Source organism: Belonocnema kinseyi, chromosome 3, assembly GCF_010883055.1.
Source record: "Belonocnema kinseyi isolate 2016_QV_RU_SX_M_011 chromosome 3, B_treatae_v1, whole genome shotgun sequence".
Lineage (NCBI taxonomy): Eukaryota > Metazoa > Arthropoda > Insecta > Hymenoptera > Cynipidae > Belonocnema > Belonocnema kinseyi.
This window is the reverse complement of record NC_046659.1, coordinates 98,294,419-98,321,720: the sequence shown is the minus strand read 5'-3', so window position 1 is coordinate 98,321,720 and position 27,302 is coordinate 98,294,419. Positions and strand designations below refer to the sequence as shown.

The 27,302-nt window shown below is 27.9% G+C and overlaps 2 protein-coding genes across 9 annotated transcripts in view; one reads left to right on the top strand and one right to left on the bottom strand.

Moving 5' to 3' along the window:
- The window catches only part of LOC117168923 (tetraspanin-9), a 49,849-nt gene extending 44,164 nt beyond the window's left edge, over positions 1-5,685 (top strand). For all 7 annotated transcript variants that reach the window (XM_033354889.1, XM_033354883.1, XM_033354885.1 and 4 more), the window contains 2 exons: positions 260-442; positions 3,359-5,685. In XM_033354889.1, the coding sequence (XP_033210780.1) occupies positions 260-442; positions 3,359-3,694 (519 nt within the window). In that variant the 3' untranslated portion in view covers positions 3,695-5,685. The remainder of the gene's footprint in view (positions 1-259; positions 443-3,358) is intronic.
- Positions 5,663-14,683, bottom strand: LOC117168922. Of its 2 annotated transcripts, XM_033354881.1 has the most exons (6): positions 14,516-14,683; positions 13,371-13,614; positions 13,056-13,154; positions 12,440-12,538; positions 5,894-6,250; positions 5,663-5,783 (listed from the first exon to the last, which is right to left on the bottom strand). In XM_033354881.1, exons 2-6 carry the CDS (start codon positions 13,536-13,538, stop codon positions 5,697-5,699), a joined length of 810 nt encoding a protein of 269 aa, XP_033210772.1. In that variant the 5' UTR covers positions 13,539-13,614; positions 14,516-14,683; the 3' UTR covers positions 5,663-5,696. The 2 variants fall into 2 exon arrangements, with proteins under 2 accessions (XP_033210772.1, XP_033210773.1); XM_033354882.1 differs by lacking the exon at positions 12,440-12,538.
- Positions 14,684-27,302: the final 12,619 nt, after the last annotated feature.

Below are 27,302 nucleotides of genomic sequence, written 5' to 3'. Positions count from 1 at the left end.
CAAGATTGTGATCAATATAAGAAAAAGGAAATATAAAAATAGTGTATAAGATTAACAATATTTTGTTTTAGGATATGCTTTCATTTACAATTGTTAACAATATTAATATTTTAATAATAGATTATTCTTTTCTACTATTTTTTAATCTTAAGACATATTTTTCTGTTCCATTTAACTTTCATCAACTTGTACTTATTCTTCCAATTTCTATCCTACTTTATCAATTTTTTATATTGATAATAAAAAAAGTTTTTCACAGTATTTCAGTTTGGTGATTCTGGTCTTTCTAGCAGAATTTATGCTGGGAACACTGGCCTTCATTTTCAAAGAACACGTGGCAAGTTCTTTGAGGGAAGAATTGTTATTTGGAATCGAAAATCATTATAATATTACTAGAGAGCCTGGAACTCTACCTGCTGTTTGGGACCACATTCATACTGAGGTAAATTTTCTAAAATATTGTTTGTTTTTATAATCAAATTTTTAGTGAATTGAGAAAAATTGACTTCGAAACAAATAGTAACATTGCATATGCTAAGTTATGCAAATAAATTATTTATTAAAAATTAATTCGTGAAGCAGACGACAAGCGTCGCTTAAAAAGGATTTCATAGGCGAATCTATATCTTCTGTATGATAATAATAATTTTTTCTTGTATTGAACCATTGATAACAAAAAATACTATAAAACAGTAAATTTTATTTTGATAATCTTACAGGTCAAAAGCTTTATTTTGAATCATCCAGAAGAAAAACAGGAACTAAAAGAAAAGTTTTCAGTATAGCGATAAAAAATGTCTCATTTTTCTACTTTTTGACTTCTGACAACACAATATACCACTATAATATAGAAAAAAAATTTTCCACAATTATAAATGCAAAGAGCTTTAATTTAAATAATCATCAAAGAAATCAGAGTGCAAAAAAGCTTTTATTATAGTGATATAGAAAATAACAATTTATCATTTTTCATACTTTTAACTACTGACAACAACAAAAATCAAAACTACAACATAGATTTTTTTTTTGTAATAATTAATGTCAAGAGCTTCAATTTGAATCACCACCAAGTAAAATCGGACTAAAAGAAAAACTTCCAGCTTAGTGCTCTAAAAAGCCTAATTTTCCCATTGTTCTTATTTTTAAAAACTGTTTTCTGAAAACAATGAATATTAAAAGGCAAATTTGATTTTTTATTGCACATCTGCGTCAAAACATCTTCAATTTGAGTCACCTCTTCAATGAAATTCGATCTGAAATATAAACTTCCAGCATAGTCGTCTAGAAAACAAAATCTGAAAAATTCAAGGATTTTTTAATAAACTAAAGTTGAAGTTTAGGAGTCATGCACAAATTACGCAAAAAGATTTTTCGCAATTTTCAGCCCCGCCCCTTTCACCCAGAAAATCTTACTAAGATTTTATAAGCTTACGGTATAAACATACTTATTGATTTTGTTGCTGAATCAAACGTGAAACCTTGATAAAGTTAGATTTGAAAAAAATATGCTAAAATTAAAAAGTCTCACAAACACATAATTTTATCATTTTTTTACTTCAGAATTCAAATTTTGGTTGAAAATATATTATTTGGCTGAGAATTTTATTCTTTTGTTGAAAATTCGTATTTTTGGGTTGAAAATTAATCTTTTTTGTGCAAAAGTCGTCATTTTGGCATAAAAATTCTCCTGGTATCGTCAAAATTTCATTTTTTGCCTAAATATTCAAACCTTTGGTTAAAAATTAATCTGTTCTCATTGAGGATTAAACTATCTGTTTGAAAATTTGTCTGTTTAATCAACTATTTCAACTATTAAACGTTTTGATTAGAATTCATATTTTGTTGTTAAAAATTCAATTACTTAGTTGAAAGTGGAGCTATTTTGTTAAAAGTTCTTTTTTTGTTATTGATGATTTATCACTAATTTGAAAAACCTTTTTTTATTCGTTGAAAATTTAATTACGTATTTTATTAGAACAAATTTTTTTTGTACTCGTAGAAAATTCACCTTTTGTGGTAACATATTAATCTTCTTAGTGAACAATTCATATTTTTTTTACTAAAAATTATCTTTTTTTTGGTTGGAAATTTATTTTTTTTTAATTTTAAATTGTAACAGCTGCATTTTTTCATGATAGTTTCTCTTTTTTAGTGAAAAAGTTATTTTTTGGGTAAAAACTCGTCTTTTTGTGGTTGAAAACTTAACTTATTTTGTAAAAAAATAATATTCTTCGCTTGAAAATTTAACTTTTTTTTAGAAGATTCGTTTGTTGGCTTTGAAGTTCAAGAGTTTCGTTGTAAGTTCCCTTTATCGGTGAACTTTTTTTTCGGATAGGAAACTCAACTGATTTGTAAAAAAATTCGTCTTTTTGGCTCGGAATGTCAACATTTTAGATGAATTTTTTTTGTAGATTGAAAAATCTTTCCTAAATCAAAATTCAACTCTGGTTGGAAATACCTTTTTCTTGTTTAAAGATTAATCTGTTTTGTTTGAGAATTGAACTTATTGGTCTAAAAATCGTATTTGTTGTTGAATTATTCTCTTTTTCATTGAAAATTAGAATGCTTACTTTTCAAATACCAAATATTGCAGTTTACGGTAAAAATAATTTTGTTGTTGTTAAAGACTCATCACTTTTGCTAAAAATTTAATTATGATTATTAATTTAATTATTATTATGGCTGAAAATATATTCATATTGTAGAAAATTAATCTTCTTGGTTAAAAAATTAATCTGTTTGGTTAAAAAATCATTTTTTGGTTAAAACTTCATTTTTATTAAAAAAAAATTCTCCCTTAAGATATTTTAAAATCTTTTATAATATATTAATCTCTTATAAAATTTTGTATAACTTTTTTCACTCGAATTATTTTAAATTTTAGAGAAAAACGTTGTTTTTATTTTTAGTTACAATACTGATCTCCTATGTTTAAGTTTGATTTCACACCAGAAAAAAATTTATGTTTTCCAAAATTGTTCAGTCGAAAGTCAGAAAAAGTGCGCAAATTTTGAAATTTTTTTTTAGCAATCTTGTTATTCTTAACCACTTATAACCAGAAAATAATACCAAAGAAAATCAGCCTAACCAGACTAAGCAATCGGGCATACCATTGAGAATTTCTGTAGGCAGATCATTTTTACCAGGGATCTCAGATTTTTTACGCTTATTTGTGGTCGACTACGGATTTTATGCAAAACCTCAGGATGTTGGCTTTAATAGTTTCTTTATGCATAGGGATTTAGGTAAAAGCACGGATAACTGAACCATTTTATAAGCACTTCGTCTACAAATAGAAATTTATAATAAAAGAAAAGAAGTAATTAATCAAGGAATTAAAATTGAATTGAATTTGCAGTTTCATTGTTGTGGAGTTCGTGACTACACTGACTGGTATCAGATTAGTGCCTGGCCAACAGAAGATCGAGTTCCTGATTCCTGCTGCATCAAACGAGAAAGATATTGTGGTCGACTGGATCCTGAAGGAAGAAATAAGGAATTATGGTACAAAGAAGGTTGCTCTTCTGCTATTCAAATGTGGGTCGTCACGAGGCTTCATGTTGTAGGTACAGTTGGACTAGTTCTTGGATTTCTTCAACTTTTTGGCCTCCTTACGAGTATGATTCTTTTTTGCACTGTTAAACAAAAAAGAACCTCACACACATATAAAAGTTACGACACTACGACAACCTAATCTAAAAATAAACAAAAAATTAGTCTCTTTCAAAATGCAACAAAAAAAAGGCCTACAAAGAAAAACAATTGTTTAGAGAAAGAAATAAAGTCTAAATTTTCTGGTTTAAAAAAATTCATATATAGTTTATCAATAATTGGTTTAATTGATTGAAATAAATAAGGCTAATAGCGCATTCTTGATGCAAAAATTTATGTTTAAAGGTGAAATAATCTTAATATGACTTTAAACCAAATTTTTGACTAGGTTGAAATTCAGAATTCTTGAAATAGTAATAAAGTCGGTTAAATATTTAAAGAAGGAATAAAAAACGTTGTAAAATGTTAAACGAGAAAATAAAGCGACAAGAAATACTAGAATTTTTCGAGATTTTATGAAATGAACTAGATTTCCTTGATATCAAGGAAATTATTACTTGCTTAGTTGGCGGTACTCTGCGGTTTTCTTGAGATACCACAAACAAGAAGAGAAAGAAAACAAGCGGACTGCCATTCTAAATTTAAAGTTGACTTTGTACGCAAAGTTATTCCATTGGAAAATTATAAAAATTGAAAATACACGCAACTTTATAATTCGCTTTGTTAAATTCAACTCTAAAGAAGAAACAGCAGTTTATCAATTCAGGTACCCACTTTAATCACTAAAGTTCTATTATTGAGGGTAAATTTTAATGAAAAAAAGTTTAAATCTTGACAAAGAATTAAAAAAAACATTTATTCATATTATTATTAAGATATCATTTATTGCATGAAAGAAATTGTATCTTATCTTTCTTTGTATTATTCGCAAAAGTAATTATAAATCATTTAAAAGAAGGTTCGTGTCTAAATAACCAAGAATAATAGATATTTTAAAAAAACACGAGCCTTTTCCATTTAATCGATTTTATTTTTAAAGAACCCTTTTATCAATCCCAATTAATAATATCTTGTGAAAAATATAATATAGATATTATTTACTAGATATTTTTAATAACCGTATTCAATATTCATAGAATATTATAAACTATCGCTAAAGTGTATTTATATAAAACCAAATATTTCATCAAGTTTGCATCAATGACATGATCGGATTATTATTCAGTTTGCATCACTTTGTATTCTTTCTTTGCATGCTATTTTTATTCTCTCCAAGTAATCAATTATATATGATTATTTATATTTTATAATGTGATCCTTATAATGATTTTCCTGTCTGGACGCTCGCAATTATTTTAACTTACAATTAGTAGTACGATAAAAACAATATTCTTAGGCAAGGTATTATAATTTCTAGGCAAGGTATTGTAATTTCTTAGGCAAGGTATTATGATCCAAAGAAAAAAGCTACTATAGTTATTATTTAATTATTATTCTAATTTTAAGCTAACATATACAAAATATAAAATGTGCCTAATCTTAAGGTGTATCTTGAATAAGAGAAGAGTTATAATTATCCGAAAATTATATACAGGACTGCATTTAGCATAATATAATCATATTATAAAATAATCATTAGAACGTGAATATCATAACCAAGATGTATCAATTTTACATATAAAAGTTACTAATTGAAGATTTCTTCTGGAAAGAATCAAACGTGTAAAAAATTTAATTTTTGCATAATTTTGATTTCTTACACATAAGCTTGCTGGAAATATTACAGATTACAGCGTCAGTGTTCTCCAAAGGATCTTCCATATTTATTCTCATTTTCAGTATCTATTATTTTTTATTTTAATTATATAATAGAAAAACTTGATTTAAGTTAAATATTTAGAATTAATTATATATTTATATCACATGAACGCGTTAGATGATAATTATCCTACTTTATAATTGTCTTATAATATTACTATTATTATTATATCTTACTTGTAAGTAAACACACACTGCAGAAAGTAAGAAAATCGTAATTTAACGAGATATATTTATTCCGATCTATAGACACTGTATGTACATTTTAAACGCTTATTACAGTTTATAACAATTACATATAAACAAAATAGTCTATTTTTAATAATTTATTGAAGTCCTACTATTCGAGCTCCTACACGATTCAGTGCTTCTGTGAGTCCTCGTGATGTCTGTTTGGCTGCTTTCATTGGCAACTGCAAAAAGATAATTATTTTTTAAAAATACTTATTTTTGATTTTTCCTAAGTATTTAATTTAATTATGAAAGATTTCGAAAATACGTGCTACTAAATAAATTTTCTTACATCAATTACAACATTTACGAAATTGCTTAGACCCTCAAAGCCATTCACAAGTGCTCTTCCAATTCCTATAAATTTATCTCCATTGTTTCCATATTTTTGTTCTTCTCTAATTCCATCAACAATGGGAGTCGGTCGTGACAATTTTTCCAAAAATTCTCTGAGAGGATTTTCTTTTGGTTTTTCAAGAAAACTCTGAGCACTTTCATATTCTAGTTTTGCGCTTTCCCTTCCTCTGGCAGAGTTTATAACCGGAAATGGATTTTGTATGTAGGATTGCAGAGTGTTTGCTTGAAAAGTTTGATGATGTTTTGGTGGTTTCACAGATTGAAAAATATTTTGTGATTCACTAACATTATCCTGTCGAAAACAAAAGTATTAGATGATAGAATGAAATATAATTTTTTACGCATGAATTGCAGCAGCATTGAATATTTTTTATTTACAGACAAATGAATAGTTTTTTAAGAGACATACATATAACAAATTAAATTAAATACATGTAGAAAATTATTTTTCTTTAAAGTCTCACCTTCTCACTTTTTTCTATTCAGTGAAAAAGGTGTGGCATGACCTTTAAAATATCCCAAAGTGTGGAAAATTAAATAAATCAAAGTTATGATTTCCAAATGAAGATTTTAAGCACAAACATTATATAACAATGTTCACAATACAAGTGTGAAAAATAATATCCTTCATATTAACATGAAATCAACCGTATTTCAAAAAGTAATTTTTAAGTGTCTTTTCTGACTGTAAAAAAATTGAAATAAAACTTTTTAGCGTGAATTATGTAACAATTTTTACTACAGAAATAGATACAAATTAATATTGCTAAAATAAATAGATTTATCCTTTATAACCACAATCATTAATCAGAAATTAAATTTTGTTTCCTTCAAAATTTTTTATTTTAATAAAATGTGAAAAAGGGTTAACCAACCAAATCACGCATGTGCCCACGGCTTGCGACCGTGAGATAGGATTAAAAAAGTAAATTGTAAAAAAATAAATAAATAGAAAAATATTTAAAAATCAAATCGAAATTAAATTTATTTTATTTGAATTTAATTTTTTCTTTGGATTTATATAACTTTATATAATTAATTATAGTACATATTTTTAAATAAAAAGTTTCAAAATAAGTAATTTTTAAATGTTTTTTTCTGAATTTTATGAAAATGAAAAAAATATCTTTTGCGGTAATTACATACAAAAATGTACTATATAATCATAGAAAATAATCGTTTGTGGAAACAATTTTGACAATAAAGTGTAACATTTTACAACTGCAGTTTTCTGTTAAGACTTGTACAAACATGTACAAAATTTAATAATAAAATACAATTAAATACAAATAGATCACTTTTTCTTATACTTTTTTGTAGAAAAGTAAAAAAAGCTAGCTCTAAAGTAAAATTTTATACCATATGAAAGCTTGTGTAACTTCTTATATTAATTTGTTTCACTTTGTTTAAAAAACGTACAAGGTGTTACAGAGAATTACGCGTTTGCCAACAACTTTTTATATTATAATAAATCATTAACAAAGATGAATTTTCAGCTATGCAAAATTGTCGACATCAAACTACGACCAGCTACAAGAATTTAGAACTGCAAGAATCTGAAAGATTTTACAGGTTTTTAATCAACATTTTTTTTAAATTCTCGATCCAGAATGAAAAATTATTAAAATATTGCAATTAAATAATTTGGAATTTATTTGTGTAAATGATCGCCATTACGAAAAACTTTTATGTTCAGACTTTAAAGGAATAGTAGGATATTAAGATACAATAATCGTTTTGAAAAAACTAAATAATTATGTTTTCATCTTTCTTAATATATACATATTTATAAAAAAAACTTCGAGCGTAATGCTTAAATGTATATTTGAATAAGCTCAAATCTAAAGTTTTTAATTATGTATAAGGAATATAGGAATCTGTATTATCATCAAAGAAATGGTAACCACCGACCAGTGTAAGTAACTGTTCACCCATCGTGAAAATATGAAAATAGATATCAACAATATCGATGTACGTTAACTCTTCAGATTAAAGAAAATTCTGAACGTCTTTTCAGACTAGATAGAGTTATGATTTAAAAAAATGTTTCATTAAATTTTTGTTGCAAAAAGATCTTCTCCTTCCCTTCACTGGGAATCAAACCACAGAATTTCCGATTGCCGCACACTGTGGAAAAAGTACACTTTTTGGTTTAAAATACGATTCCCGCTGAACCTGTGGACCAATTAGGATGTTTAAAAAAAAATTTATAAAGAAATAAATATGACGAAAAAATGACAATTTTTCATATTTGGTGTTTCCGGTGCTCGTCAATGATAAGAAAATTGATGTTATCGCTGACGTTTCATAGATTTACATTATATAAAGATATTCCATCATGATACAATTAGGAAAAAAAATTTTATAATCAAATTATTTGTTAAAAATGTATTTTCTATCATTTCCAATAATTTAGCGTTTTCTGAGTTATATTTTAAGAAATTTAAATGGGAAAAATATTTTATTGAAAAAAATTGTCTTAACACTATTGTTGTTGATATTACAAACAAATTAAACACACAAAATGCATTAGTCAGAAATTGGTCGTCAGGAAAATTCATTTTTTTCTATGTCAATTTTTTTGAATGAGGAACCTCATGATAATTTCAGAAAATTCATAATCTTTTGATGAATTTTATGAAGGAAGGAAGGAAAAATTCGTTTTTTTTTCAATGCCAGTCCTTGTAATTGGGAACTTCATGATCATTTTAGGAACAGCCATTAGTAGTTAATACATTTTTCAAAACAAATTTAAGAAACAACTGCATTATTCGGGCATCTGTTGACGAAAAATTCGTTTTTTCCATGTAAGTCTTTTTAATTGAGAACTTTATATTCATTTCAACTACATTCATAATTAGTTAATAAATTGCATGATTTTTAACAACTTTTATAAACAAAGGTATTATTTGGGCATTTGTCGACGGAAATACTCGTATTTTTCAAAATCAGCCCTTTTAATTTCAGAAAAAAGTTCTTTCTTTCATTTAGTACTTATAGTTGAAAAATAAAAAAGGGTTTGAATACAAGGAATGATTAAATAATACATTTAATAGTTGTTATGAATAAATTCTATAACATATGAAAAGCCGAGACTCTATCTATTTCCATCTAATTCCATCCAATTCCATCCATATAATTTATAGGACCTATTTCATCGCAGATAGTGATATCAGTTTACGATTGTTAAAAGATGAATTGTTTATAACAAGAATAATCATAAACATTTGGTTTAGAGAGATGAGATAATGTCTTGGTGAAGGCGCGTACCGTAATATATGCGAATTAGCTTATTAACTCTGGGAGAGAAACTTTCTTCGGACTCGTGAATGTCCCGACTTTTCATGTGTTATAGGGCTTATTTATAAAAATTACTGAATGGATTGTCAAATTATTCCTTGTATTCACACCCTCTTGTGGTGGCCAACTGCAAGTACTGAATGAAAAACAGAACTTTTTTTATGAAATTAAAAGGGCTGACTTTGACAAAAAATGAGTTTTTCATCGACAAATGCCCGAATAATAAATTTTTAAATTAAATTTGTTTTAACGAAAACATCAAATTAATTAACTAATTATGAATGTTACTGAAATTACCCTAAAGTTCCCAAGTTAAAGGACTGACATTTAAAAAACCGAGCTTTTCCGTCGACAAATGCCCAAATAATGCATTTGTTTATTAAATTTATTTAAAAAATCAGAACATTTATCAACAAATTATGAATTTTTCTGAAATTATCACGAGCATTCTGATTTTGAAAAATTTACATAGAAAAAACGAATTTTTCTCATGACCAATGCCTGAATAATGCATTTGTTTATTAAATTTGTTTATAATTTTAACAAGAATAGTCTTGAGAGCATTTTTTTCATCAAAATATTGTTCTCATTTAAATTTCTTACAATATAGCTTAAAAATCGTTAGATTATTGAAAATAATAGAATACACATTTTCAACAAATAGTTTGTTTATAACAATTTTTTTGATTTATTGTATCATGATTAAATATCTTTATATAATGTAAATCTATTAAAAGTCGGCGATTACAACAATTTCGCTATTATTGACGAGCACTGGGAACGTCAAATAGAAAAAATTGCCATTTTTTTTCTTCATATTTATTTATTTATAAAAAAATTGAAAAACTGAATTACAAATCAGGCTCGACAACTTTCTTTGAAATTTTATTAGATTAAAAAAAAACATCCAAATCGGTCCACAGGTTCAGCCGGAATCGTATTTTAAACCAAAAAATGTACATTTACCGCACTGTGTGCCGGTCGGGTACTTTTTACTTTTCCTTTAAGCTACTAAATAGATCGAACGAATAATCCTTTTTCAGAAATATACGCATTATTTTGCCGAGTGTTACGTATTAATAATGTCAAATTTTTCGAAGAATCTTTATTATCATCAGAGAGATGGTAAACATCGATCAGTGCAGATATCTTTTTACCCACCGTGAAAATAGAAATCAACATTATCGATCAGAGTTATCTCTTAAAATAATAGAAAATTCTTAACATATTTTCAGACTAGATGGAATTATGAAATAAAATCGGAAATGATGTGGTTCGTTTCCCTACGGAGTGAAAAAGCATATCTTTTTTTAGTCCGCATTTAATTACAAAAAATTTTTATTTATGACTCGTTTTAGTCTGAAAAGACTTTAAAAAATTTCTACTATTTTAAGAGTTAACTTAATTCGAAAGTGTTGATTTCTATTTCCACGGTGAAAGAAAAGATATCTACACTGAACATTGGTTACCATATCTCTGATGATAATACAGATTACTTTCAAAATTTTACTTGCATTGAAACGTAACACCCGGCAAAATAATGCGTGTCTTTTTGAGATAGGTTTCTTCTTTCGATATCTCTAGTAGCTAAATGGAGAGGCACCCTACCGGCAATCGGAAGTCCTGTGGTTCGATTTCCAGCGGAGGGAAGGAGAAGATCTTTTTTTCAGGAAAAAACTTAGTTTGCAAAAATTATTATCTTTTCCTATTTTATTATTTCTTTAAAGTTCAATCACAGTTACTTTTGTTGCAACACAGAGCATTGAAAAACTAACATTTAAAATTATTTTATTGCAATATTTTAAATATTTTTCATTGTAGTTGTGCCTATTTTAATTCTTGTAGCAAATCTAAAGTACGGTAAAGTACAAAGATATACAAAAAAGTACGCAATTCGTTCAAATATATCATTTTTGTTGCCACGTATAGAATTTATTTTTCGATTCCTGTGGAAAAAAGTTTTATTTTCTTGTACTATTCTATAAAACCTCTTCCTTCAGGAATGGTCTTAAATAAATATTTTTCCTCCTCTTACCCATAATAATGCATAAAAAATAAATTTTTTTTTCTGCAGAACTCTTTTTTAATATATAGATATAAAATAAAACTTTGATTAAAAAACTGTATTTTTTATGAATTATCAAGCATGAAAAGATGAAAAATGTTTTAAAGATCACTATTTTGCGTACTGTTCCGTAGAAAAATTTTGCATCTACGTTTCAAATGTTGATTTAATAGAATTTAGACATTTTTAACCTTCCTTTTTGCCACACGGTTTTGGATTACTTTAAGGATTATTCCCTACCCATAACAAAATTTTTTTAATAACAAAAAAATAGTCTATTTTTAAGTCACATGACATAAAATCAAAAGATGAGACATTAAAATATAAACAAATAATTTGTTTGAACCACTCTAATATATATCATTAGTAAGTTAGTTTCTTTGAGTATACAATTTCCAAAATTTTCTTTTTTTCTTTTATTATATAAGAAATTTAGTTTCTTCTTAAAATAATTTCTGGAAATACTATATACAGTCGATATTATTGGGAGAATCCCAGAACGGAAATCCCATGATGTGCAAACAATTTCACAACTCAACCTCATTGCTTCATGGTTACACATGATAATCAGAGTTAACACTTTCTTCTAGCGTCTACTATGTAAAACAATACTGTGATCAATAATTCATGCAATATATACATATTTCATTTTATAATTATAAATAAAAAAAGAATTAGGATCAGTTGTCAGACTCAAATTTTATAGGGTTTCCTGATATTTCACCTTTTCAGAAGTAACTATTATTTATATGACGATAAATTCTTTTTCATAAACCCTCTTATCTAAAAACTTCGTTTTGTCATTTTCTTGTGTAATTTAAGGAACACAGACTTTTCTTTTTAAGGACTTTCATTTTTTTGTATAAATAACTTCGAAATCAAAAATGATAATTAAATCTCTAAAGATCCATTATTGAACATTCTGCTTAAAGTATTTTTAGATTAAATAATGTAATTGAATGATGGATTATTGTACAAATGTATACATGTTAGGACAATAGGTTGTGAGAATATATAACATTTTTTATTAATTTTCTGTGCAGAGAAAGGTCGTTCGCCAAATTAGTATAACAGCTCGAATTTGCTCATTCGGTTTCATGTTTTGACAGTATTTACCTCAGCTTCGTGGAAAAGATTGTTTCTGGCCAACATGACCGAATTCACTAATCTTCCCCTTTTAATTCTCGCTGCATCCTTTATTTGTGATAACCAATCCTACAAAACCGAAAAGAATTTTGTTCCTCTGAGTCGTAGATATTTGTAGAAAAATTTTGAAATTTTTTATAATATATAATAGTGCCGAATATTATTAAAACTTCTCGTCTTCTATCTGTTATAAAATTTCTTTAATATTTATTTAAATGAAATTCATTACGATGAATAGAATTATAATTTAAAACACAGTTATATATTATACTAATTGATAATCTAAGAAAAACTATTAAAAATTAATAATATTGTTTTTCTTGTAATGAAATGAATTTTTCTAAAAATAAATTGAAAACTTATGCGATAATAAAATTTTATTATGCCAAGTAATTTAAATGGAGAGTTATTTTTGTCGTATATAAAATCTTTGGCGAAATGTTATATAATTTTTCAAAAGTTCAAATATTTCCAGATTTAACAAGAATGAAGAACGAGAAATTCTGATTAAGACTTCTGCGACTCAGATTTTCTTCTTTTTCTAATGTACGAAATTTTGAAAAAATTACTCATTTGTTGCATGTACCTCTCCTGTCTCCCGAACGATGTTGGTAGCTAACATGAATGCATTGACTAAACGCCCTCTTCCAAATCTTATTTTGTCCGCTATATAGCCTAACATCTCCTATAAAATCGAAAATATTGTTTTGAAGCTAAATCAAAATTTTTTGACCTTCATTTTTTCGGCCGTTTTCAAAGTAATTGAACCTAATTTCAATACTAGAAATATGATCACGTTATACTTAATTCTGTGGGCATTAATATAGAAAATTAGCTGCTCTCCGATTTTTATTTTGAAGAATGTACATAAATGTAACTATAAGAATAAACGTAAATTTACCTTTCCTCGCTGGAATTTGGTAGTCGCAATTTCTTTTTGTGGTGCTACGAACCTTTCGACATATTCATCGGGCCCATACAGATTAAATTTTATTGGTTCTTCCGATGGTCTACTAAGAACGATTTGAAGACACAGAGCCAGGAACCAAAATTCAGAAAGCCACAACATTTTTCCAAGTCCAGATAAATTTCGACTGAACCTTTTATGTCTGAAGATGGTATCTGCATTCGAGGCTTTCCAGTTCCTAAACAAATATTATTTATTGGCAAAAAAGTTTTGATTTATTAGAAGGATTGAATAACTATCCTTGAGATTAATCAGGACACGTACGATGAACTCTATATGAAACGCTCATAATATCAATCCTTTCAAAACAACTATAGTGGACACTTGCGAAACAAGTTGGAACGGCTGGCTTTCGATTAATCAGATTTGATGCGATAAATTGAAACTTTACTTGTCGTCACATCGTTTTAAAATATATGTAGGTGGTTCAACTCCTACCCGAAATTTCTGAATACTGGAAAAACGACTAATATTTGGCTAGGAGTTAAACCGCCCAATGAGTGACATAAGAAATACAATAAAATGAGTTAAAAAAACTGGCCTTCGATTTATTAGTTTTGGTGCGAAAGATTAAACTTTATTTGAAACCTCATACTTAAATATACGTATCTGGTTCAAGTTCACCCAAAATTATTAAATAATGGGAAAACCCTATTAGTAACAAAACAAAAAATAATAATAAAACCTTCAATCTAGTTTTAAGCAAATACTAACCGCAATTTAAATATTTACAAATAAAAAGTATTTCTGCAAGTAAATTTAATTTTAATGGAAGAAAGTATTTTATTCCGTATACTTTCTATTAGGTGACTGGTAAATTGGATCAATAATATTCCTCAGTTACAATTGACTAAATTCTCTCAATTTAAATGTATTATACATTAAATCATTTTGGATAGTAAATTGTTAAATTGAATTCTGATCAATAAAATCTCTCACTAGAATTTTCTCTGAGAGAACTATTTGGATGACAGATCTTGATGCTGATCTTGATCTTGATCTTGATCTTGATCGTGGAAAACATATATGAAGGATTAGAAGATATCTTATAGCCTAAAGGCGAGCACTAAAAGACATACCGGTTTCTGGTAGCCGAAGATCAACATACAAACGCTGAATCACTCGCTGCTCGGAGAACCATGAAAATTTGAAACCTTCACAAAGACCTTTAAAATAGAGAAAAGAAGAAAATGTACTTTGTCACGTTTTACAGAGTGTCAATCTCTTTGTGGTCAGATACTAACTAACTGATTCTGTGTGCTAGCAATGCCTCCACTCAAACTTACGAAATACTGCTTTCTCTTTCGAATTGCTCCTCCAGTTGGATGCATCGCCTACTCCACGCAACATGTTGCGATAATTCGAAACAAAAGAAGATTTTGGAGGAAGGTCAATTATAACAATTTTATCTCGGTCCATGAAAATTTTGTTTGTTTTCAGAAAATGTATTTATTTACAGAAAATAAGATTTCTTTGTTTAAGAAAAATTTTCTGTAGAAAAGATAAATTTTCTTATTTAAGAAAAATATTGTATCATCCGTTTTCGTCAGAAATGGTATTTTACAGCAATCATAAACAAAAAATTTTTAAAGAAATTGTCAAAACATTTTTATACACCTATTTTTTAAGTTGTTACTATAGTTCCTAATAAGCCAAGCCTGGAGGAAAAATGTCCATTCGATAAAAATATATTGCAAAAAGAATATAAAATTCTCTATTTTTGAAAAATCGGAAGAACTTTTTAGAATTATTTCTTTAGATTTCTACTCTGGGTTCAAACTTGTTCCGAAAAAGTAGCAAAATTGGGAGTTATGATTGTACCCTCCAGATAATGTAACAAATTCCAAACAATAATTTTTTTATATAAATATTGCTTTTATTTTTTAAAATATGATAAATAGTCATTTTTAAATTCAATAATTTAAAACATTTTTTTTAATTGTCACGTACTTTTTGTAACGTATAAATTTATATTTGAATTAAAAAGTATGTATAGGACATTTGCATGATATGTATATAACATTCTGATAGAAATTTTTTTAAGATTCTATTGTATCAGCTAATATTTTTAGAAATAATCGATTTTTCTAAACAAAATTATACGAATTAAAATATATTTGATTTATGTTTTATGTTTATTGTTGTCCACCCGCAAGTTATTTTATCGGATTTTTAAAATAATTTCAACAAATATATACAAAAGGGAAGGTGGTGATATTGTTTGATTTTGTGCTGAGAGGATTTTTTCGAAAATACTTATCTGCTTTCATACGAGATAACAAAAATGTTGACCTAGATATTTCCGATAGGTTTTTTTACAGTCTATGAAATTGGTATGACCGTTTTAATCAAATTTACCATTTGACTCACATATTTAACAACAAAGCAAGTTCTGATTTTATTTTAAGCTTAAAACTTTTATATCTTTTTTGTGTTGTCTCGAAATAAAGTTGAGCTTACTTTTAAAGCCGTGAATAACGAAACCTCGTTTATTTTAGAAATTCAATTTTTTCATTCTGTTTTGGGGAAAACATCTGTTACAGTACAGCTGTATTTTTTTCAATGAAATTTTTTGTTTGATATAATTTCTATAAGAATTTCACCGCTATTTTATATTATATTAAGCATTATTTAAAAAAGTTATTGTTTCACCTTAAATAATGAAGTTTAATACATCTTTTGAAAAAAAAATATTTTGGTTTTAATTTTGAAGGTAAAATATATTCTTTACAATAACTCTTAATATCACTGAAATAAATGGGCAAAATATGATGAAAACTGTAGGAAATAAAACTTCTTTCGATCCTATGGCAGTACACATTTTTTGAAACAGGCGATTTTTAAGAAAGAGAGAATCCTAAACTTTATTTTGCGACCAAAAACATAAAAAATGATAAAGCTTAAAAAAATAAAAATTTTAACTTGTTTTGAAAATAGGTGTCAAATTGTGAATTATGTTCCATTTGGATGTAATCATTCGAGAGACCATTCAAAAATCTATCAAAAACGTGCACGTTAAAATTTGTTTATTCAATTTTTTTCAATCTACCATTCAATACAACAACACTTTGTCCAATTTTGTTTCCTATCCAACAAAGTCCAATTTTTGGGTTGAGTAAACTTGAAAAACATTGCACCATATATTTCCATTCTTTTATTTACAAATCATACATAAAAATTAATTAGGTATGTTAATTGATATTTTTGGGTCAGTAGATAGCTGAAACTATTCTTAGAACTAGAAAGTAATTGGCATAATTCAATTAGAGTTGATTCAATCTCATCCAAAGTACATCATCACCTAGGACATTAAATCAAAACATTCTATTATACTTATTGCATTACTTATGAACGATATGATAACTACGATATTATAATTAAAATTTTAAAAATTTAAATGAGATTAAAATAAAAAAAGTCCTATTTAACGTCCAATAATAAAATTATGTGCGGAATTCCTGAAAATAAAATCAAGAATCCGACGACCAATTTTGAATAGCCGCAATAAAATATTCCTATTGAAATTTGATAAATGATAAAAAAATTTTCCTACAATTTTTCGGACAAATATAAAAAAAGGAAAGAAAATGAGAAGGCAACCAACCAAATGCCCTTCCTCCTATTTTTCATTTCTCTCGTCTTTTTTATTTTTGTTATTATAAAATCACAATAGAAAAAGATGTTAAAAAAATAATTATCAAAGTTTCGGCACTCATACTGCACCCTTATTTAGGCAACAAAAACAAATTCATAAAAAATACTCAAGCAGGCAGAAACAGCAACAAAACCATAATGCTCTCTTCCTGACACCCGACAAATTTTGATGAATTGATGAATTTCTGAAAAAAATACTAAGAATCCAACGTCCAAATTTCAAAAACCACTCTAAAATGTTATTATTGTTATTTGAAAAAAGATCATCTTAAAAAAAAGTAATTCTCTAAAAAAATATAAAAAAATTTGGACAAAAGCAAAAAAGAAGGAAGAAAAATGAGAAGGCAACCAACCAAATCCCCTTTCTTCTCTTTTCTTATTTCTTTCGTCTTTTTTACTTTATTATGATCAAACTATAATAAGAAAACATTTCTAAATATTATTTACAAACGTTTCAGTACTCATGCGCACCCTTATCAAGATAAAAACAAGTTGAGTAGGTAGGAACAGCAACGAAACAACAATGCTCTCCCTTTGATACCTGAGAATCAATACAATTAATAAAAATATAAAAGAAGAAAGAAATAAGAAAAGAGAAAAAAGGAGATTTGTTTGGTTGCCTCCTCATTTTTCTTTCCTCTTTTTTAATTGTCCAAAATGTAAAATTTCCTATTTAGGAAAAAATTATCATCTTTTTTCAAATTTGAATAGGAATCTTTTATTATTGTTGTCCAAATTTGGTCGTTGAATTCTTGGTTTTATTTTTAGAAATGCTGCATATTGACATTATAATCATGCTTATTAAAATATGATAGAATGTAATTTACTAATTAGGACTTACAGCAGGCCAGAACTCCGTGAAGAATGGTTGTAGTATTGTTTTCCCCCAATTAGCTTTATCTGTATCATTATTTTGGTTATAAATTTCAAATGATATTAATGAAATTATAAGCCAAAATTTAATATATTATATGTGTATATATATATTTTTGTCTACCTTCCCTTTCAGCGTCGAGAGATTCTGATTCATGCACGTGACCATTTTCAATTTCACTTTTCTCATCATCATTATGATCATCATCATCGTCGTCACCACCATTATTATTATTATTATCTTCTTCTGAATCTATTTTATATTTGAGTGAATTTGAATTTGATTCTGAGTGCAGAATTACATATGAATTAAAAATAACTACCTTCGTTTACATCTGCTTCTCCTCCTTCTTCTGACATCATTTCAGATTCAGCCCAATCGGAATATTCTCCTTCTTCTTCATAACCACCCTCATAATCGTAATCTTCTCTCGACTCTATTTAAATTTTCGCTGAATTTAAATTTTATTAAGAAATTATATAAAAATAAAAAATAAACCACCTTTCTCCGCCTCTGCTTCATCTGCTTCTTCTGACATCATTTCAGATTCAGACAAATCGGAAGCTGTATCCGTAGGTCTATCATCTTCTTCCCCACCTTCTTGCTCATATTCTCCGTCTTCTTCACCACCACCCCCATAATCATAATCTACTCCCGACTCTATTTCAAATTTCGGTGAATTAAAATTTTATTTTGAAATTATATAAAAATAAAAAATAAAGTACCTTTCTCCGCCTCTTCTTCTTCTTCTTCTTCTTCTTCTGACATTTCAGATTCAGACGAATCGTAAGCTGAATCCGTAGGCTCTGCATCTCTTTTCGCAATTCTAGCCATTGCCATACACTAGACAAAATTATTCGTTAAATTACATCTTTTTTTTACATTACATCTAAATTTTTTCCGAAAAATTCTTTAAATAAATATTATTAAGCGAAATTTTCATATCTTATTACATTTTTATATTCTCATTCTAATAAGAAGGTAATAATTTTGTTTAAAATTTGTCTTTTTTGGTTTTCATCAAATCTCCAAGTTTTGAGACCCCCTGATTCAGGAAAAACGATTTTTGCTAAGCAGTCTTTTGCTAAGGTCTGTTTGTATGTCTGTATCCTGTAAGTATAATAACTTTCGAAAGACTAACAGGATTGGATTGACTATTCTCACTCACTTTTCAGACATACAAAGAAAGGTTGAATTCGTCAGACAAACAATTTTGGATGAAAATAAAAAAAAAGAGGATTAAACAATTTTTCCGAACATTTCCTTTTAATTAAAAAATGCCATGCTCGGCTTTTCGTAGTATTCGGCAATTTGAAAAATGTATCCTAATGAATCTTTTCAATAAAAAGGAAATTCTCCGAGTTATAGCATTTGTACAAAAAACAACAATTTTAAGCCAAACAACGTACGATATGAAAAAAGCTAAGGAAAGAAAAACTTTGCTTTTACAATCTATACACGATTATCATAACAAATTTTTTAATTTCTCTGTAAACACCAAAATAAATGATAAAAAAAATTACAGTCTTAGATAAACAACAAAAGGCTTAAAAAAATTAAATAGCAAAAATTTTTTATACAAACAAAGAGATACAAATTTGTTATTTATAATTTTCTAATAAGATGCATAGTTTTTGAATTAATAGTGAAAAACGACATTACAAATAAACAATTAAATTTTTTTTTAAAAGACACAAGGTACAATATAATACTTAATAATATAATTGTTTTCAAATTAGATCTTAAAATTTACTTTCTAACTTTTTTCCCACGAGACACGGGATGAGAATTTGTTCGTTAAAGCCGAAAGGAGCCTTCACTAAAGAGTATTCACAATCACTAAATGTCAGTTTGTCGATAGTTTGACCTTTAATTTTTAAAGTCTTATGTGAAAACTATTAAATTATTATTTAAATAATCCCATTATTGTAAAGGAAATACACAAATCTCAAGACCATTTCACATGTCCCTTGAATTTTTATTTACATTTTTCTCGTAAGCATAAATGTTTATGGTAATGAAATTTTATTCATAAGCAAAAAAATGTTTAATATTTCCACTAATTCTTTTGTCCAAAAAATGTTTTATTCTTAAAACAAAAATGAACTTTTTTGTGAATTAAATATTAGTGTAAATAGAATACAAAAATTCTTTAAGTTTGATGAGGAATCTTTTTCTGTTACCTTATTTTTTATTTTTTCTGTAAATTATTTACCAATACAAAAAATGTATAGCGATATGTAATCCTGCATAATACACCGATTTTCTAGCAGATCATTTTTTTTATTTCTTAATAAAATGAAAAAAGTAGATGAAAATATTTCGGCATTTAATGATATAGAAAAATTCGCATTAAAAACAATACAAGCGCAGAGACATGGAAATTTTGTAAGGAAAAAGTTCACGATGAATAGCTTTAAAAAACGTAATAGCAATCAAACATGAGAGTAATTAAGGAAAAAGTTTTTCCAAATATTATACTGGAAATTATTTTCGGGCCCTTATGAGAACTCATAAAATTTAAGGAATTCACGGATTTCACGAGATTCACGGATTTAATGGAATTTACGGATCCGTAAGAGTTCACGTAATTCCAGGAATTTACGGAATTCTAAGAATTCACAGGATGTAAAGAATTTTTGAATTCAAGCAATTTACGGAATTCAAGAAATACACAGAATTTACAGAATTAACGACATTCAATGAATTCAAGAAAATGGAAGAATTCACGGTTTTATGGAATTCATGGTATTCATGGAATTCAAGAAACTCGAGGAAATACTCTCTTTTTGTGATGTCAGTGAGTTTCTTCAATTTCATGAATTCCTTGCATTCTGCGAACTCCTTGAATTATGTGAATTCCTTGACTTCCGTGAATTTCTTAAATTCTGTGATTTTTTAAATTCTATGAATTTCTTAAATTCTGGGAATTCCTCAAATACCTGGAATTTTGTGAATTTCTTGCATTTTGTAAGTTCTTTCAACTCTGTAAATTCCTTGAATTCTGTGAAATCCTTTAGTTCCGCGAATCACTTGAATTGCTTGATTTCCTTGAATTTCTTGAAATCTTTTAATCGAGGCAATTTAGATAAATAGACTTCATAGAATTCATGAAATTCATGAAATTTTAGGAATTTAAAGAATTCTTTGATTTTTGTGAATCCCTTGAATTCTGTAGATTCCATAAATTCCGTGAACTTAGTGAGCTGCTTAAATTCAGTCAATTTCTGGAATTCCGTGAATTCCTTAAAATTCCGTGAATTCCTTGAATTCTGTGAACTCCTTGAATTCTGTAAATTCTCTGAATTATGTGAATTCTTCAAATTCGATGATTTTCTTGAATTATGTGAATTTCTTTAATGCTATAGATTTTTCGAACTCTGCGAAGTCTTTGAGTTTCGTGCATTTCTTGAGTTCAGATGCATTCGAAAAATTTAGCCGAGGTCAAAGAATTTCGAACAATTTGTGGAATTCAGATAATTCAGGAAATTCCGAGGCATATAAAAGATTTCATTGAAATTAATAAATTCCAAAGAATCTGAGAGCGATAAAATGGTTCCAGGCTATTTACAAGAATGTTCAAAATTAAATATAATTAAACGAACTCGAAAGAATTGAAGGGAATTCAATATGAATTTAAAGAAATCCAAGTGGATTAAAATGAATTGAAGTGAATACAAAGGATTCTGATAACGTTTGAGTATCAAGTTTTGTGCAAATAAAAGATCTTTCGGAATTTCCGGACAGCTATTTTTGATCTGCTGTTTCAAGTATTATAATTTAGATTTTGAATTTTAAAACAGCGACCACAAAACCGCCCGAGTATTGTCTTTGATCAAAATTAAATCAACTAAATCCCGCAATTTTAAAGTAGCCAAACCTTTTCAAGTACTTGACGTTTTTGGGTAACTGAGTTGCTTCAAGAACCCGACAATTTCACTTACCTAAACTTTTTCGACAACTCAAACCTGTCCGGGAACCCAACATTTTTGGGTAGCCGAACTTCTTCGAGAAACTGAAATTGTTCGTCCTTTTAAAACCACTAGGCCCGGGTCGACCTCTGCTTGGCTAGAAACTGATGAAACTCTGACTCGACTCGAGTGAGATAATCAATTTAGAAAATGCTACAGTTCAGAGTGCCCCAGTTTTATCACAGAAACAATTTTATTGCGAGCTTAGAGCAACAACATTATTTGTTGTGAATTAATCTGTAGAAAGCCATTTCCAAAACTAAACAATTAATAATAATTCAACGGAATTTATTATTGAGTTATTTTCAAAGCAAACACGGCAAAAATTTCTGATCATGACATTCGCTAAAGTTAGAAAGCACAGCTAAAAATAATTAATGTATTAAATATTTTCTGAAAGCTTTTTGGACCTTAAGAGTTTCCGAGCTTATCAGAAATGATTCCAAAAAGAACTTACATTGGGACACTTCCGGTAAAAATACTCTTCTAAATTATATAATTCACACATGCCATTTACAGATACGTATATGAAAAAATCTACTCTAAAGATTCGAAATATTTTTCTAAAAAATTGAGAAACATGAACGGCTTTGACATGAAGGTGGGTTCCTTCAATTATCCGCCTTCAGTTTCCGTTAAACAAAATAATTACGGCTATCTTGTCAATCTTAGAGGACCAGCAGCCCAGACAGTAGAAACTCTTTCAAAGGTGGTGAATTTCATAATCATAAGAGTACTATCTTGATGAAGAATGGTGGGTTACCCTGCTTGTGGGATTAAGAGCTAGCCGACTGATCTTATGCAATGATTTCAGCAAAAAAAATGTCAATTCCCAACCAATTAAGGACTAACGTTTATCATTTGATCTCGAAAATGGAGTAGAAGTACTGGAACCTTGCAAATTTGTGCGCCTTCATACCAATTCGAAAAGCTAAGAATTGGATAATCTTATTTCCATTCAAATGGACTTACCTATTCTTACTGGTTTTACCGATATAGGCTATTTCTCAATTATTTAGATTTGCCTCCCACATCTTGTCTTTGTTTAGCATAAAGCAAGCACTAATGGGATTTGAAGCACCTCGGGAGCCTCAAAGAGGACGTGAACGAATTGCATTCTCTTCGATACTTTTTACTTTCATGGCATTCTCTTCTGTTTTATTTGTGAAATTAACAGATATTGAGCTGGCAAAGGAAATAGAGATTACCATTGAGACTTTAGAATACCCAAATATGTCGAGTTTAGTTCCCGCACAGCAAAAAAGCTATTTGGCTGTACTAAGTATGGAAATTATTCCATAGACAGCGTTTCTAAATAAATTTCTGATCGTATCCAAAGTCGAGCAATGTGTAGAGATGTGTAGAGGCTCTCTTGGTAATTCATAATCATAAAGATACAAATGTTTCTCTCCTGTTCAAGGTACTTTGAGAAGACCTTGGAATTTTTGTGAATAGTATAAAGTTTGAAACAGGATCATCTTATATTCAAGCGTTAAAAAAACACTCACTAAACTAATGGAAGCTCGTACCACTGACTTACTTATTGTCATATGGAGAAAAAATACCATGCTCTGAAAATCGTAACTCCTATTCTTATTATTCTTATCACTGGGTATTTATATTCTACTTTTACATTTAGTGTCAAACCGCTGTTTTTATTTCTCAAAAAAATAAGGATGTCTTTATTCTTCTCGAAAATTAACTAGAAAACATTTTCTCAAATCTAAGAATTTAAAAAATGTTAAAAAGCTTGGCAATTTTCAGAACGTTAATAAATGCCAAGGGAATTGGCCATGCATAAATGACGTAAAGTATTTTGGTTGCGAAGATGGGAGTGGGGGAGGGGGGGCGTGCTCCAAACCACTTCTTACGTAAGGTATTTCAAGTTTCGAATTACTAAAAAATAAAAAGTAAGAAACCGTGAGATTTTCTCCGAATTCCCCTAAATCTTATTAAGATTTTTTAAACCTATAAAATAAAATATTTTAATAATAATGATAAGTATTTACTTTTATAAACGTACAATTTAATCATTTCTCTAAGACCTCAAATGTTGCGTCGTCCGACAATTTATTTTTAAATCAAAGCTTCCAGTTCTTTAACTAATATTTTTAAATGATTAGAAATGAACTCTAGCATTTATTGAGGCTATTAATCTTTAGTCAAGAAATTATGAAATGACTATTTATTTATCACAGACTTCACAATTATCCCTTTTGGTTGAGAATTCAGCAATTTGATTGACGTCTATTTTCCTATTTCGTTTGAAAATTTAATCTCTTTTATTTCATATTTTTTGATTAAAACTGTATCTGTCTGGTTGAAAATGTTGAGAATTCACATTTTCGGCTTCAAGATTCAAATATTTTATAGTAAATTCTATTTTCGGTCTGCAAATTCAACAATTTTCTAGAAACTCAACTATTTGATTCAAAGATGAACTACTTTGTCACAAAATTAATTTTTTATTCAATATTTATCATTTTAACTTCAAAATTCCTTTCTTTTGTCGGAAATAGAACTACCTTGTGGGTAAAATGTTGTTTTCTTGTTTAAAAATTAATTTTCTAACCGAACATTTAATTATTCATTTTTGGTTGAAACTCTATTTCGTAAAAAACTTATTTTGAAAAATTGAAAATAATATTTTTTTCAAGAAAACTCTACTGTTCCATTTTGAGTTGAAAACTGATCTTCTCTGATAGAAAATTCAACAATTTGATGGGAAATTCATAATATTTGTTAAAAATTTAAATATTTGGTTAAAAATGCACCTATTGTGTTGAAAATTGGTCCTTTTTGTTGTAAAATTAATCTTTTTGGTTAAAAAATTAACTATTTGATTAAAAAGTTATGTATTTTGTTGAGAATTTGTCTTTTAGTTAAAAACTGAACTGTTTTGTAAAAAGCTTCTCTTTTTGCTTAACATTTTTTTTTCTTTGGAATAAAAAATCTTTATCATTTGATAATTGAACTCTTGTTGAAAATTTGTTTTTTTTTATTTGAAAGTTCATTTCATTTAGTAGAAATTTCATCTCATTTGATTGAAAATGCAACTGCTTGGTCAAAAATTAATCTGTTTCAATTGAGGATTAAACTATTTTTTTGAAAATTCGTATTTTTTGGTGACTTAAAATATTTTTGGTTTTAAATCAAAATATTTGTTGGTTAAAATATCATAGAATAAATTATTTGTTGAGAATTCATCTTTTTTGGTTGAAAATTTGACTACTTAGTTGAAAGAGGAACTGTTTTGTTCAACATTCATTTTTTTGATTGATTATTCATCATTTAGGATCAAAAAACTTTTCTTATTTCTTAAAAATCTTAATATTTTTTCATTAAAAGAAACAGAAAGATCTTTCCGAACCCCCTCCATTGTAAATCGTCTCAGTGAACACGAAATGAATTGGCGCAAAAAAGAAGTTGCTCAGAATTACGTAACACAGGGGAGGGGGGTAATAGGAATTACATTTACTTCCTTTTTCAATTTTCAAACATGTGCTACATACAAGAGTAAATAATTTTTCGAGAATTTCTCAGGTATATCTATGATATCTATGCTCTTAAAAAGCAAGTTTTTTAGTTCTAATCTAAAAATTCATGAATTAAATGCTTATTTCCACCGATATTAATTTTAGAAGTTAAAGCTTCCAGAAAAATGTTCATATATGTTAGTTTCTATTTATTTTATTACACACAATATTTTCAAGATTTATCTTACCTCTGGAATCGATTTGAGGGAAACAAGATAAAATATCAAAAGAACTTTCGGCTTCATTTTATTTTTGATTTACAAAAAAACTTTCAGGAATTATAAAGAATTTTATGCAGATTTAAATATTTTTCGTTTTGTTTATGCAAGAAGGAGAAAAATACGAATCATACGTAAATTTTTCATTGTAGACTTTAATGGTGCGATATTGCTATTTCCTTATAGGATAACGTTAATAATAGAGCATTGGTCTACCGACATTGATAACCAAGTAATTTATTCGTTACCAACTAACATAATCTGAAATAATTTCTAACATTGACATTGACTTTTATGGATAGTCTTTCATTTATCTGTCTTATTGACAGCTATAAATTAAAATATTACTTTTGACCATAAATATTTTTTTTAGATTATCTGTAAACATAAAAATACATGGATTTAGTAATTGACGAATAAGTTTGGAATTTTATTGAAATACTCATCTGGTGTTCTGGATTCTTTTTTATTAGCTTACATTTATTAAACAAAAAACTAAACAGCTCTGAAATTAAAAAAAAAATAGTTCGAAGATTTTGACCAGAATAACCTAAAAAAATCTGCGCGCCTCGCGGGCACATTATCGTCGTGCGCGCCTGGGGCGCGCGACAATGTATTTACCTCGCGCTTCGCTCTCGATCTTTCTGCACAGACTTTTTAAAACTAAAGGTAAAAGTATCGACAACAGTAATTTGGTGATTGTGAATTCTCTTTTGTTAAAACTCCTTTGGCTTTAACGAACACATTCTCATTACGTATCTCGTGCTTCGCACTCTATTTTATCCCTGGAATTTTATATCAAAGCCATAAATGTATATTATTATAATTCGTAACTTGCATTGGTATTAAAACATACGAAATTTCATTGTCTTGTTTAAAAAAATGCGCATTCTTTAAACAAAATTTTGTTATACAACATGACATTGCAACTGTTGCCGTTTTTCCCTAAACTGAGTTTGCTCATTTGCAATGTTTTCTTTTTGATTTAAACTTTACACATACGGTCTAGTGAGCAGCCTTACCGTTTTTTAACTTCTACATTATGTATATATGTATATATTTGAGAATATTTAAAATACTGTGGAAATATTGCATGAAAAAATGTAACTTTTGGATTTTCCATTATTTTTTATGCCATTTTTTCATATCGTCCGTTAATTGGCTTAAAAGGTTCACTTTCGTGTGTTTTTTGGAATTTCGTAAATGCTATAACTCTCATAATTTTTAATGTTATGAAAAAAGTCATTAGATAAATTATTCGACTTCTTAAATAATATGAATAACGTTATAAGGAATTGTTGAATTTTGAAAAAATAGTTTCAAAATTATACAAAAGGCGCTCACTTTTTGAATTTTTATCCATAACGGCTGGCTAACGAACTTAACCTTTAGTTTAGGACACTAAAAGAGTGTACCAAAAGCCAATTTAATTGATTAATTTTTTTGCAAAAGTTATCGTGCTCATAGAAAGACAGACATAAAGACATACATAAAGATAGACATAACGACAGACAGATAGACATACAGATAGACACATTCGTAAAAAGCTGTTTTTCGGATTCAGGGGTTTCTCAAAACGTGGGCCTTTTGACAAAAACTAGGGGGGGGGGGGG

What these genes read in the sequence shown, in the direction of transcription:
- LOC117168922 (XM_033354881.1), bottom strand. Translation starts at nt 13,538, where the DNA reads ATGTTGTGGCTTTCTGAATTTTGGTTCCTGGCTCTGTGTCTTCAAATC. An exon ending in CCAAATTCCAGCGAGGAAAG is followed by an intron (nt 13,155 to 13,370) that starts GTAAATTTACGT and finishes TCGATTTTATAG; the next exon opens with GAGATGTTAGGCTATATAGC. An exon ending in TCGTTCGGGAGACAGGAGAG is followed by an intron (nt 12,539 to 13,055) that starts GTACATGCAACA and finishes TCGGTTTTGTAG; the next exon opens with GATTGGTTATCACAAATAAA.